The following is a 13,365-nucleotide window of genomic DNA, read 5'->3' as shown; positions in this document are numbered from 1 at the left end:
ACTTTACATAAAGACTAATCTACACCATGATTTTGCCTTATTGGCACAAGAGCCCACCTTAATTAACCATGCGGTAACATGTCTCCTCGCCACCTCCTGACCTTATATGAATTTTGATGATCAGCTGCAGGCCACAGTAGGGAGAAGAAATGTTAGATAACTATAATGGAAAAGACAACAGGTTTTTGAGAGAACAGAAGGGTGAAAAGAACAGGAGCGGACAAAAATTACTCTGCCAAAGGTTAATTTCCAGAAATGTGACACTCAAGTCACAAAAATATAAAATAAATGTTACTTTATGGCACTGGCCAAATATCCATTAGCTCAAAGGTACCTCATTCTAACATCAGTAAGAGGCGAGACACTCCAGTTACGGGAAGAATGTAACCCCAGACTCTTTGAAATAAAATAAATGAACAAGTAAAATCTGTTCTTTCAAACAGGCTACTAGGGTACATATAATATGTAGCATTTCAAGGGTTACACATCGAAAGTATCCTTTGGGAGATTATTTTTTCCCGGGAATAATTTTTTCCTTCAAATTGCTTCATTTAATTTTCACCACCTTCTTACCCATTTGATGACAAAGGCAGGTTTTAGTTGCTTTTCCAGAGAAGCTGGGTGTCGTCAAAACCACATGATGGTAGATATGGCCAAAGCAAGCCAACTGTTCACAAAAGGTACGAAAACAACACGTGTTTGAGGAGGAAGAGCACACTTAAGGTGATCGGGAGATCAAATCCAGTAGAAACATGTATGTGTCTAGCTGTGATGAAAAGCATTCTCCTCAGAGCAAACAGATTTACTCATCTTGCTAGGTCTGATCACAACATCAGTGCGAATGCGTACGGGTATATACATTTTTTTTGTACGGACACAGAACAGAAGAGAACACACTGCGGTATAGAAGCCTGTAACATTAACCGTTTACATATGAACTCGTCACTACACCTCTTCTTTGGACACCAGTTGTAGAAGCTTGCTGCTGTTACATTGCTAGTAGCTTTCTAAATGCATTTTTCCAGGTTTTCTGCAACAAGACCCAGCCTTATTTCTGAAGGCTGAAGGAAAAATGAAACTGTCCCAAATTACATGTTGTGTCTCTCCGAATAACTGTGGTTGCAGAAGTTGGACAATGATCCTCTGATTATGCTTCTGAACTCTTGCTTATTTACTGGGGATTTTCTGCCAGCTACCCATCCACTTACAGTCCTTAGGCACAATCAAAACATGTTTGCTCTAGGGAAAAAGAAACATTTCAGTGCAATCAAGCGCATCTGGTGTAACTAATCTGGGTTAATCACAGCAATGTGAGGGACACAGAATATGCATTATAAACATGAAAAAGGAACAATTTTCAACATGCTTTTCAAACTGCACAAGAATTTCTCTTAATTATTAATTCTAACATAAAATGATTAAATGCATTTGCTTTTGCAAGTCTTAGTATTTCTGTCACCTTTATATTTAGAAAACTGACTCAGGAATGTGAAAGAAAGCTAAATTTATAGACCTCTCACATACATTAATCCACTGCTTAACAGAAAAACAAGCCCGTCATCCACATTTCTACTGAGACTTGAGGGCAGTAGATACATTTTCCTGACTATTTTGGTGTCCAGCCTGGGAAGACATTCCATTCTTCTGTTCCAACAGATCCTGAAAGCATCTCCTTTTTATGTGACTGTCCTGGTTTCATTTAAAATAACGCTTCATTTAAAACTAGTCAGAGCACGATCACTGTGATTTCAAGAATTCAATGTGAATGAGTTAAGAAATATCAGCAATCTTCTGTTTGGCGTTCAGTCCAGTAGCATGAAGCATATTTGTCGCTGCAGAGACTTGGGTGGGTTTTTTTCTTTTTTCCTTTTCCTTTTTTTAATTCTATTTTATTTTTTAAACTTTTTATTTTTAAGACCTCGCCTGAAAACTAGACTAATAAAAACAGAATAGTAAAATACTCTGGAACAGTAAAATTTTGCTGTTCTTGACATCCATGAGCAAAACAGTAATATCCTGTGAAAATAACATAGTGCTTTAAAAAGGTGCAATATACCTGTATAGCTAAACTGGTTCGCCTAGTATAAAACTAACTATATACAAGCTTGAAAGCCTGGGAGTTCAAGATTTTAAAACTTTAAAATCCCATCAAAGAGATTGAAAAGACAGATTTATGGCAATCACTACAGCATAAGGAAGGTGCACCAGGAATCCTTCAAAATTCCAAAGGTTAAAGAAGTTAAGTGCTGGGTTCAGATCAGAAGGGTTCATTAGAGTAACCACAATGGAGCACATGCAAGGGCAGGGAAGAAGGAAAACTTCACGAGAATCTCCTTTATGGCAATAAAGGGACAGGGGATGGGGTGGGGGAGGGAAGTCTTCAGTGAGTGAAGTTTTCCTTTTGTCATGGTGAATTTTAATTCTGCATCATAGTTTGTATTTTTGGTTCTTCTCATCGTTACGAACTTCATATTGCTGGAGTCTTCTGGCTTTTAGTCCATTCCTTTCTGAGTGCAGTCTGTTAGCCCTCTCAGTACCTGTGGGACTGATGAGATTGGTGATACTGGGAGCTCTGCTGAGACGACGTGGAATAGCCCATTGTACTCTGGGACTGAGAAGATCCCTGAATGTTGCTTTGGTAACTCAGGCGTGAGCTGGAGTGCTGCAGGAAAACAGAGTGGGATCAGGGGAATGAAAACCAGCCTGTTAGGACTGTGCAGCTCAGGAAACTTTTAACCCCTCTGAAGCTCATTAAAATATGACTGTCTGAGACGCTGGCCAAACAGTGTTACTGTTTAAGGTCCCATAAAACAAGTAATCAATCTGATCTGTAGTCAGCCTTAACACAGCACACAAAATACCCAAGGTCACTGGCAGACACCTAGAAGTACAGCATGTACACACCCATTTTTTGACGGAAAAATACACAAGACGAGAGAACAGACTCCATTTCAAAATTCAGCTGTTTCTTAAACATGTCTATCATTATTGTAAGCACTATTAATGCAAAACCAAACTGCTAAGCCACTAACACCCTTTTTTGAGATAAGTAACACAAAACGTTACAGAGAAACTATTTATTCTGTTCTTGAGAAAAAGACAACCATGACCTAAGAGTTACTTAATTTATCTAAACTAAAAAATGTCCAGTAGGATAAAATAATACAATTTTAGGTGAGTCTTTCAACCTGCTCCCTTATCTACTGGAAGCAAGGACAACTGCTTGAAGATGTGCATGTGTATGTACAATAACCTAACATTCATTTTCCTGAATGTTTTTTTCCCCCTCCATTGTTTGGGATGTTAGCTCAGCAAGCCAAATTCATGGATCAGACCTCCAGCCTGCTGAATTTGCCCTTTTATTACCATATCCATTTCCTGTCCAGAATTAATAATGAGCTGCAAAACCACACAAGCTGCAAAACCACTTTCCATGAAAAGTACTGCTCAATGAATAGAAGATTCTCTAGCAAGGTAACCCCCACGCCAATCCGCAAGAAAGAAGAGTCTACAAAAAAACCCCAAAACTATTTGCAGTCAGCAGTTTGCTTCCAGCCAAGTTAAGTTCAGGGTCAGGCAGTCATTCAATAGAGTTCTGTTCACTGTCTAGTGGATGGTTCTACCTGGCTACATCCAAGGGTCAACAGCAATCATATAGGAAAAGTGTTAAGAACCTACATTCTGATTAAATATCAAGATTATGAGTTACGGAAAGCCTCTGGAGAAGTTTAAGTTTGGAATGGAAATCCCATGGAGACAGTGGGTCTGTAAGAATATCACATCCTCCACAGGCCACACATCTGCTCAGTGAAGGCAATACCCCGATCCGTGGTCTCATCTAACCATCAGATCCCAACCAGGAAAGCTGTGGAAGCCTCCTGACAACTTTTCAGCTGGATGATGAACAGCAGGAACCTACAGTACAAGCAGTGTAAAACACTTCTGCCCTTTGTTTCTGTACACAGCTTTATACCTTTGATTTTATATAATTGTAACACATACTACACCCTAAAAATATCACATTACTTTTTCTGTGTTCTGTCTAATGTAGGAATACGAAGGTTGCTTTCAAGGTGAAGCACAGTGAGGTTAGACAGAGAGGTAACAGTCCAATCTTGCAGACCCCTGTATCTCAATATAATATCAGTATAACTTCACTTGTTTGTAAGGGTCAGTTTGGGAGATAACAGCACACTGGCTTTGGAAGAGATGTCTCCCAGCAAGCACGGATGCTGTTAATAACCAGATGATGCTTGGCCTGCATGGTTGGATTGTTAAGAGAGTGTCTGAAACCTGGAATTTGTCTCAAAATTCTGAAAGTTTTTGCAACTTCTAACAGAAAAGAAAAAGAATTGTGATAATTGCTATGGCTTTATAGGAACTCATTCTGGATGGAAAACATCAGTTTATCATGTTAAGCAAAAAGCCCAAGGTCACATCAGGAATGCTCAGTAAAATTCAACAAAGAATTTGCACTGTCATTTGTAGAAGCAGCATGTGTTAGGGTTGGAGAACTACGAGAAAAAATTTCAACACAGACTTCAGATCAAAAGCTAAATGAAACTCAAAGCAAAGAGAATCATCTTCCTACTTCTGAATAAGATATTATGGAGTAAAATTAATGCCATAACACTACAAGAATGCATTAACTTGCCCATGCTTATTTTTGTTCCACAGAAGAAAATTTGTTTTTAACGAAGTCAGACTTGGACAAATTGCAGACATTCCTTTCTGGAACAGAAGACAGTCAGCTAGAATTTAAGGGCAGATAACCAAATGCAAGTGTAAAAATGGATAATGAGACCATACAATTTAGCGAGTGATGTAAAGGAAACATACAGATCATCCTTTTGATGCCTGTGCTGGTAAAGTCTAGAAGGAAGGAGACATAGGGGGTAAAAAAAAAATAAAAATAATCTCACTATCTGAAAAAATCAGATTTAGACTGCTAGCAACTTGTAAGGGGGAAGTTTGCCAACAATTCAGCGAGCTGTATAAGGATTCTATAATGGATATCATCAAATGCAGCACACCAGTCCTCAAAATACAGACCAAAGCAGGCCAGTCGTAAATACTGTGTAGTCAGACAGCTGTAGTGATCTGTCCAGACCTCAAGCCTGTCTGGAACTTTTCAAAAAAGAAACCTAGTTGTCTTTACCCTTAAATTGCCCTCAATGCCTTCATGATCGTTTGTAATTAAAAGAGTAAAACAAAAATGGGAGAAAAATGTCTGGCACTGAGAAATCAATTGTCTGTGGAGAAGGTCTGGAGGGCTAAGACAAGGCAACTCCAGAGCAGGGTTTTTTAAAAGCTGCTTATTTTAAGTTTAAAGCATCCTGAAAAGACCCTTCTCTAAGGTGGGATCCTCTTAAAGGCTAGTAGAGACAGAATTTTTAAATCTAACTTTAATATCTACCTTTCTCTTATTCTGCTTTCAACTCATTACTGTCCCAGCAAGTATAAACTCACAAGCATTGATGATCCTGGTAAGTTCAATACTTCCTATATTTAGTGTAAGGCACTTTTTCAGTGGAAGATACAATTCTAGTAAGCAAAGAGAAGTATGCAAATCCAAAAATAATTCAGTGATGCTGCTTTTACTTATGAATGCTACTGCACTGGAAAACATGAAATCTATTCAACTTCAGTCACATTAGAAACAACGCCTGTCTTTGTGCCTTGCTTGAGCATGAATCATACTGATGAACCAAAACATCATTCCTGTGCTAACATGCATTTTTTTCTTTAACATCAGAAGACTTAGCAAGACACTAGAATAAACTACAGAGCCACTCCATACACATGATGTTATGAGGTAGAATGAAGCAGGAATCAAATGAGAGTGCCTAGTTCTCACTTTGCTTCTGCTTCTCAGGATCTGCCTCTCACACAGGATTTAATATTGCTAAGAGCTGAGTATCCTGAACTGGATCTAACGCAGCATTTATGTGTATGAAATAGTTCCACTGGCTTCAATAAGATTACTTTCAAACATAAAGTTAAGCAGATATTTAAGTGCTTCCCCGGAGTGGACTAGTCCTCAACACTTTACAGGATGCAGCAGATAGGACTCATAGTGGTATTCTACTGAAAATTACAAACCACAGAATAAAATCTTTTTACTTTAAACCCACATTTTTATCTAATATAAAGAGCCACCAGCTCAGGTTACATGACATTTTCGCCCTACGGTATCCAAAGCAGCAAAAATTGCAAGTACCTGATAATCTGAAGGCATGACAGGCCCGCCTGAGTTAGCGCCTGAAGGCCCTATGCGTGGTTTCTTGTTGGGAGGCACCTGGTTGAGGCTGGAGTCCTGGCTGTGCTGGAGTCCCGCGCCTGCACCCCCACCTCCGGCGCCAGCGCCCCCGGCCGTCCCGTTGGTCTGGGTGCTGTTCTGCTGCTGCTGCTGCGGCTGCTGCGGGGCTGCCTGCAGCTGCTGCTGAGGTGCTGTTTGCTGCTGATGTTGATTCTGCTGCTGCTGATTCTAGGGGAAGGAGCGACACAACACACCGTCATCGCTTGTTCTGAACGAGTTTGTGAGCTTTATGGAGTCACCGACCTCAGTGCCACCGTGCCCGTGGAGAAGGAGGCAGGTCCGCCTGCTCAAGGGGAAAACACAGTAAGGATGCGTGTCTGGAGAAATGCGTCCTCGTTACGCTCTTGCACGCTTTACAGGGGTATCCTATTTGTGGTTCACTTTTATTTTTTGTTGTGGTTGTTTTGTGTCTGTAACAAAGCAAGCTAGACTAACGTTGAACGAACAGTCTAGTGACTCCTACAGCTAGCCAAGCGCTCAGAGAGGAGGATGGAAGGAACCATTTATAAAGCAGTAATGGCCTAATGAACTGAATCGACCCCCCCCCAATTTCACTAGTGCTCAGTGGCAGATGTGGTGAACCACAGTAAATTATTTTAAGTGCTTCAACAGCCTTGTTCACTCAGAATCAAAACCGCTTTTCAAACTTTCACAAATGACATGTTACAATAACCCGAAGGAGGTTGGCAGCGTTACTGCCAGAAAGGTAAGCAAATTGAGACCAGAGAAATGATATAATTTCATCCAGGTTGCGAGGAAATTCCGTGGCAGAACCAGAAACGGGTTTCATTACCGTTTTGCTCTCCTGTGCGAGTACCTTGTAAAGAGTGGGATGCTGGGAATACATGGTGTCCTACATAGAGGGTCAGAAAATCTTACTGAAATAACAGAAAAGTGAAAATTGACCAGAGACAAATAGCTGAAGACAAAAGCAGAGGAAACAGCTGAGGGAAGAATCTGGCAAGGCAAAGAGAGGACTAGCAAAGGAAGAGAAGGTGGGCAATTAAGATGACAACAGGACCTGGCAGCAAGAGAGACAAAGATAAAGGTGCAACAAAAGGGAGGAAAAAAAAAGTTAGGATGGGGAACATGAGAGCAAAAGACATTGTACTCTTCTGGCTTCAGAGGGCTACAGACTAAAAAGAGTATTAAGGAACGGGAGGGAACTTTAGCAAACCAGCAGAGTGCAACTCTGCCCTCCGTGGTTAGACAGTTACAAGGAAAGACCACCCATCTGTCTGCTTTCAAGCACTGGGGATTACTCTTCCATCAGAGCACTGAAGCACATAAGAGAATTGCAAAGAAAAGCAATTTCGCTCCAAATGTGAGATGTCACTTGTTCATCATGGAAAAAACCTACAGTTGTCAGGGCTTGAATTAAAAAGCTTTACCACCTTCCCTCCAATATACTGCATGGAACATTTCAGGATAGTATTTTTTTTCCTAGGATATCTGCTTATGTAATTATCAGAGCTCTGGTATGGCAGCCTTTTATAAAAACCTCACACTATTAGTTTCTCGGAAATCATGACAACCAGTTGCCACTAGCAGAAAATTCTTGGTGCCCCCAATCACCAAAAGGCATTTAGTTACCTCAGATACAGAGTTTTATGTCATTTATCTATGCCATTCATCCCAACAGCCTCCCAAGATACATTCAGATGAAATTTGCAGTGATGTATTCATTTAAGATTACAAAGAAGCCTTGCATCTTCAAGGACTTAAGGGTGGATTGCATTTTGATTTCACATTTAGCAAAACCAATAATGTATCCTCCCCTGCTTGTAGTCCTCAAATCCCATTTTAGTTTCTGTTCCCCGGGAGATTTAAACTTTAATAATTTTAAAAGTTAATCAAGCTGGTGTGTAGGAAAAAAAACCCCACCCTGTTAAGCAACAATTTACCTTTTAGTAATGGTTTGAGCTTCACTTATACAAACAAGCACCAAAAACTAAGGCAGTATTTGTGCTAAAATTCTGAAATTTGTGTTTTCACAGGGGTGTTTGGGTGCAAGTGAGGTGGTTGCTACTGTAAGAGCTGAAAACCTGCAATTTTGGTACATGTAAACATAGCAGGAACTCTCACAATTAAAGCCAATAGTTTGTCGTAGGTCCCATGTTTCGTGCTTTGGATATTAGCACAAGATTTACCCGACCAGTCTGAGCTTGCTCTTCTGTGCAGCTACTACTGCTACTGCCTGGGTAGAGACTGAGATCTACTCCGTCAGACTCTGGCTGGGGTTTAGCTGCACCACCTTAGCACACACAAACAGCTTAGGCCAGCAAAAACAATGTCCTCAGGTCAGTCTATTTCATGGTGGTTCCTAAGTGAATAAACTTATAAAAAGTCTGAAGTTAGCAACATATTACCACATGTCACCTCTCAGGCACAAACTACCAAAATGAAATTCCGGTCCTGCCTAGAAACCAACCGAGCAGAAACTTGCCTAACAGAATTTGAATGAGAAAAGAATCTTTTCACTTTGTTTTACAAACACTCATTTTAGCTGTGGTAAGGATTAGCGGATGCTTATGTTAAAGCTTATTCAGCTGCAAGTTCCAAATAAACAAACACAGGGAACTCCTCTAAGTTTCCAAAAGACTATACAGACATGTATGGTTTTAAAAACAAACCAGAAACTAACACTATTTTTTTTTTTTTTAAAAAAAAAGGAAACCTTTCACTTGCAACAACCTCATAAAGAAACAAAACATGGCACAGATCCAACTTTCAGAATATCCTTTACCTTCATATTTTCTACACTGTGAGAACACATTCAATGGGTAATACGTGACTTAAGTTACCTAAATGGTCTGAAAAAAGTTTAATTTGGGGTGTGTGTAAATACGTGACTGTCACCAGCAATCTCAAAGACCATTTATATAATGGCTGTTTTGAATATAAACATGCCATTGTTCTCTCCCCCCCACCCCCCGAAAAAGAAAGATATTTACTCTTAAATAGACTGACCTAACAAAAGCCAGAGTCATTTTAATTCATAAGGTTTGTTCTTGTTTTCCATGCAGTGACAGTTGAAGCAAAGTTAGTAACTAAATTACAATCAAATCAGTATAATGACTTTCTTTGTATTTTTGCTTAGGTGCCTGTTTCCTCTTTTTGAAAAAAATATCTGGACACAAAAATCCAGGATATTACCACTTGTTCTCAGTACAGACGAATCTACAATATCTGTTTCAAACCCAAAATTTACTGTCTGAAATATATTGTGATAGACAAACTAAGCTAGTTTCTCATGTTTTGCAGAAAATCTGAGAACAGAAGATGTATGTAGTCAAACAGTTTCTCCGAAAGATTAACAGTCCTTCTCATGTTGTCCTCAGATAATTATAGTTTAAGGCTGTTTTCTTCACATTTTGCTAGCTGTGCATTACTGTTGGTGTCTCACTGTACACTTAAAAGGGAAAATAACAACCCGCTTCATACACTACTGCGGTATTGTCCAGCCTTCACAGCATGATGGGACAATAACTGCAGTCACGTAGCACAGCTAAGCTACATGCACAAAACAGGTCAGATTATGGTGCAGACACACCAAAATTGACTACGCACACAAACAAGTTCTTGCCCACGTTTATGGTGCTATGGGAAACTGAGTATTAAGAGCAGATTGTTGCTACCAGAACAGTTCATGCTCCTTATTACTCCTTTGTCTGAGGGCCCTTAAAACACGATCAGGAAACTGTGTGCAGATGGATGAAATGTTCTGATGTAGTGCCAGAAGCAGGCTGCCACTATTTATTTGAGACCCTGACAGCCATCTACTTTCAAATGGCTGGATGGATGCCAGTCATACAATGGAAATGCCATTCTTTTCATGTGAGCACAATGTAATTTCATCATGCGGTGCACAAGGAGGTAGCAAGGTCCTCTTGGAATGATGGCAGCTGAAAACAGGTGACTGCTGACAGAATAACCCATCCAGCTCATTCCCCACAGGTCAGGGCAAATTGTGCTGGTGATACCACCTGAGGCACCCCAGGTCATCCGATACTTCTAATCTGTCTGGGAGCTAACAGAGCCTTGCCTGGGAGACAACTTTTTGGTTAAGTATTCATATTTCATTAGTTTTCATTTGGTAGTACCATTACTTTCATACTGCATATGTAAAAGAAAAAAAAGAAAAAAAAAAAAGAAAGGAGTTTATTATACCTTATCCCCTTTCTCTTCAGGTTCATCTTCATTGAGGAATTCTCTTTTAGGATACGGAATCTGACAGCCAGCAAATACACTGAAACACAGTAAACAGTAAACACTGCACAAATATGTACATATGACATAGATTTACTTAAAGCTATACTGAAAACAAGTGAATATAACACAATTTAATTTCTTGTATTTCACGAGTCCTGTTTCCATAAGCGAGTGGCACTGTGGGCACCCAAGACAGCAGCAGATACCAGCAGCTAGGTGCTGATCGTAACATCAGATCTCTCTGCTGTTGGCATGAGGCCATCATTTAGAAATCACGGCACGGTTGAGCATGCCTGAATGCCAGAAACCACTTGTTGATCCAGATGGCAAAATGAACAAATACGCTGTCAGAGGTTCCACAACACCTAGTTGGAACATGCACAGCTCACTGAATAAAGGGCCTGATCCAGACAGTATTAATGTCTTAGGGGTCTGCCTTGCTTACAGCGGGCTTAAATATATTTGTCAATCACAACTGCAGAGTTGCTTTCAATTAGCTTCTCAGGTCTTCCTTAGAGAGAAAAAATAGCTTTTAAATTCATCGGGCTAATGGGATTTGGAACATTCCTTAGTGTTTGTGGCAGAGACTTTATCATAATGTTATCCTGTAATCCATGGGGAGCTATAGCTTTACAAAGGACAGTATCAGATAAACACTAAATAGAAAATTGCTACTAGATCTTGACCACTATCAGTTTTTTATATTTCTGTGCCAGCATTCAGAATACAATCAACGTGACACGATTTTTTTTAAAGTGTGTAAACAGCTCCTAATCTAGCTGCTGTGTAGTGTTTGGCTTATCCAAACAGATAAAGAAAGACAAAAAAGTCTCAACTAGTCTCAACTAGACTCCTTTTCCACTCCAGTGGCTGTTCCCTCCATTTAGTGTTGCCTGCTAGCTGAGGAAGCAGTGAAAGCAAAGGTGGAAGTCTCCCTGCAGCCAGTTCCTATGCATCATAATGCTACAAACCATCATGCTTATAAAAACTGGGAAGAGAAACTGGAAGAGGAAAGTCTGCCAGTGGGAGCTGAATATAAAATTTGGATTTTTCATGACAATAAAATATATAAAAGGTATAAAATCTGTACTCTCAAGCCATCTGAACAAGGGACCTGTGGGATTTTAAGCAGTCATTGATCTCTTCACTTTTCTCTCCTCATGCTGTTACCCTGTGCAAGAGGGCATTGGAAGGGGCTGTAGGTCAGAGAAGTCCCCTAGTCCTAGGGAGAGGCACAACGAAACCAGGCAATGGAGAACACGGCTCTGTGAGGCTGTGTAAGGCAGAACAAGGCGCAGATTAATTCTCCAAATATTGCAATAATATTGTCACACCAGCTTTGGTAGTACATTCAGAATTCCCACACTAGTGTGTTATTATTGTCTACAACCCCTCAGTTCTGGCACCAGTAGATACAGAAACTTCAGTACTACACCAATAGTTTCTACTAAGCATGCATGAGCTACTACTTCTTATGGATATAGGTAGGTATCCATGAATTTTTCAGCTGTCATCTCATATCAGGGCTTAGCATTTAGCAGAAAGAAGACACCCCTGAAGAGCACAGAAGAGGCAATACATACTCTGATGTAGGCAGAGGATCCTCTTGAAAGTAGGGGTCCTGCAAAGCCTGCTCTGAGGTAATTCTCTTTGTAGGGTCCATAGTAAGAAGCTTCTGAAGCTGCAAAGTATAACATTAAAAATAGCAAAAAACTTATCAAACTATCATTTTTCAAACTATGACTTATGTCTTGGATTGTGGATTGTTAAGTTATTTGTGGCTTGTCCAGACAAGCCTAAGTTAGCATTGCTTTTTCAGTAAAGTTCCCAAGAACTGGAACGCACATCTTGCAAAACACTATGGCTGTGAAACGCTTCTCACATAAGAAATACAGTTAACTGTATCAGGCTTATTAATCGATAAGGCTGAACCACTGTGCTGTAACAACACTAAATTCAGCTATTACAGGTTCATAAAGCACCATTTCTAAATCATGTTGTTTTGTTGTGGCACATGTATAGCTTTTATACTCTTCTGTACTGCTGACACACCAGGAAAAAAAGTGTCAGAAGAGACTGAGCATGACCAGGACTCTCCATATCGCTTTAGGGACAGAAACTATAAATCTTCATCTCTTGCGATGGCGACATTCCACAGTCAGAGCACTCTGCCACTCATGCAGCTCCCAATCCCACTCTAATTGCTATTGAAATGAGAAAGAGAAGGAGCAGACCCTCCTTTATTAGCTAGAATGCTGTTGACTGCAGCAGGATATAAAAGAGGATTACAATATATTAGTAGTATGAAACAGGAATTATAGGGATAGCATACCATTTCTAGTTATTTATTTATCACATTCTGAAAAACTCAGTAGGAAATTTGGGTGCTCAAATTACGTCACGCAGTATCCTGCTCTCACACAATACTCTCTTAATTCAAGTCAGCAGTGAAAATAAAATTCCTTCTGCAAACGACATCGTAGCTGAAACTGTATTTTCCAGGCCTCCAACACAAATTCCCTGGATATTCAGCAAAAGAATGTGATTTCTGGATGCATATTTGGGGCTTTTTGTTCCAATAAATAAAAAATCTGACAGACAATTCTATATTCTATATATATTGTACAGTAACCAGCCTCAGTAAAAGCACTCATCCTTATCAAGAAAGATAGTTCTCTGTATTTCCTTTCTCAGTAGTTGTATTTAATCCTGCTTTGCAGACGTGGTCTTATCAAATTGTCTGTACTTTTACCACTTTCTTCCCACATCTCCTTGTTGCCATACTTTATGCGCCATGGACCCCAACAGACTGACAACACTGGGCTGTCTCTCCA

General features: G+C 39.9%; 1 protein-coding gene across 1 annotated transcript in view; it reads right to left on the bottom strand.

The window, feature by feature from the left end:
* Nucleotides 1-1,872: 1,872 nt before the first annotated feature.
* CDK19 (cyclin-dependent kinase 19) overlaps nt 1,873-13,365 on the bottom strand; it is a 131,061-nt gene continuing 119,568 nt past the window's right edge. Inside the window, exons 11-14 of the mRNA XM_009893627.1 lie at nt 12,115-12,212; nt 10,490-10,568; nt 6,221-6,487; nt 1,873-2,662 (exon numbers count right to left, since the gene is read on the bottom strand). Coding sequence (XP_009891929.1) covers nt 2,531-2,662; nt 6,221-6,487; nt 10,490-10,568; nt 12,115-12,212 — 576 coding nt within the window. The 3' untranslated portion in view covers nt 1,873-2,530. The remainder of the gene's footprint in view (nt 2,663-6,220; nt 6,488-10,489; nt 10,569-12,114; nt 12,213-13,365) is intronic.

Source organism: Charadrius vociferus, unplaced genomic scaffold (assembly GCF_000708025.1).
Source record: "Charadrius vociferus isolate BGI_N301 unplaced genomic scaffold, ASM70802v2 scaffold359, whole genome shotgun sequence".
NCBI classification, from domain to species: Eukaryota; Metazoa; Chordata; class Aves; order Charadriiformes; family Charadriidae; genus Charadrius; species Charadrius vociferus.
Note: the sequence above shows the minus strand (reverse complement) of the source record. Positions and strands in the feature narration are given on the sequence as shown.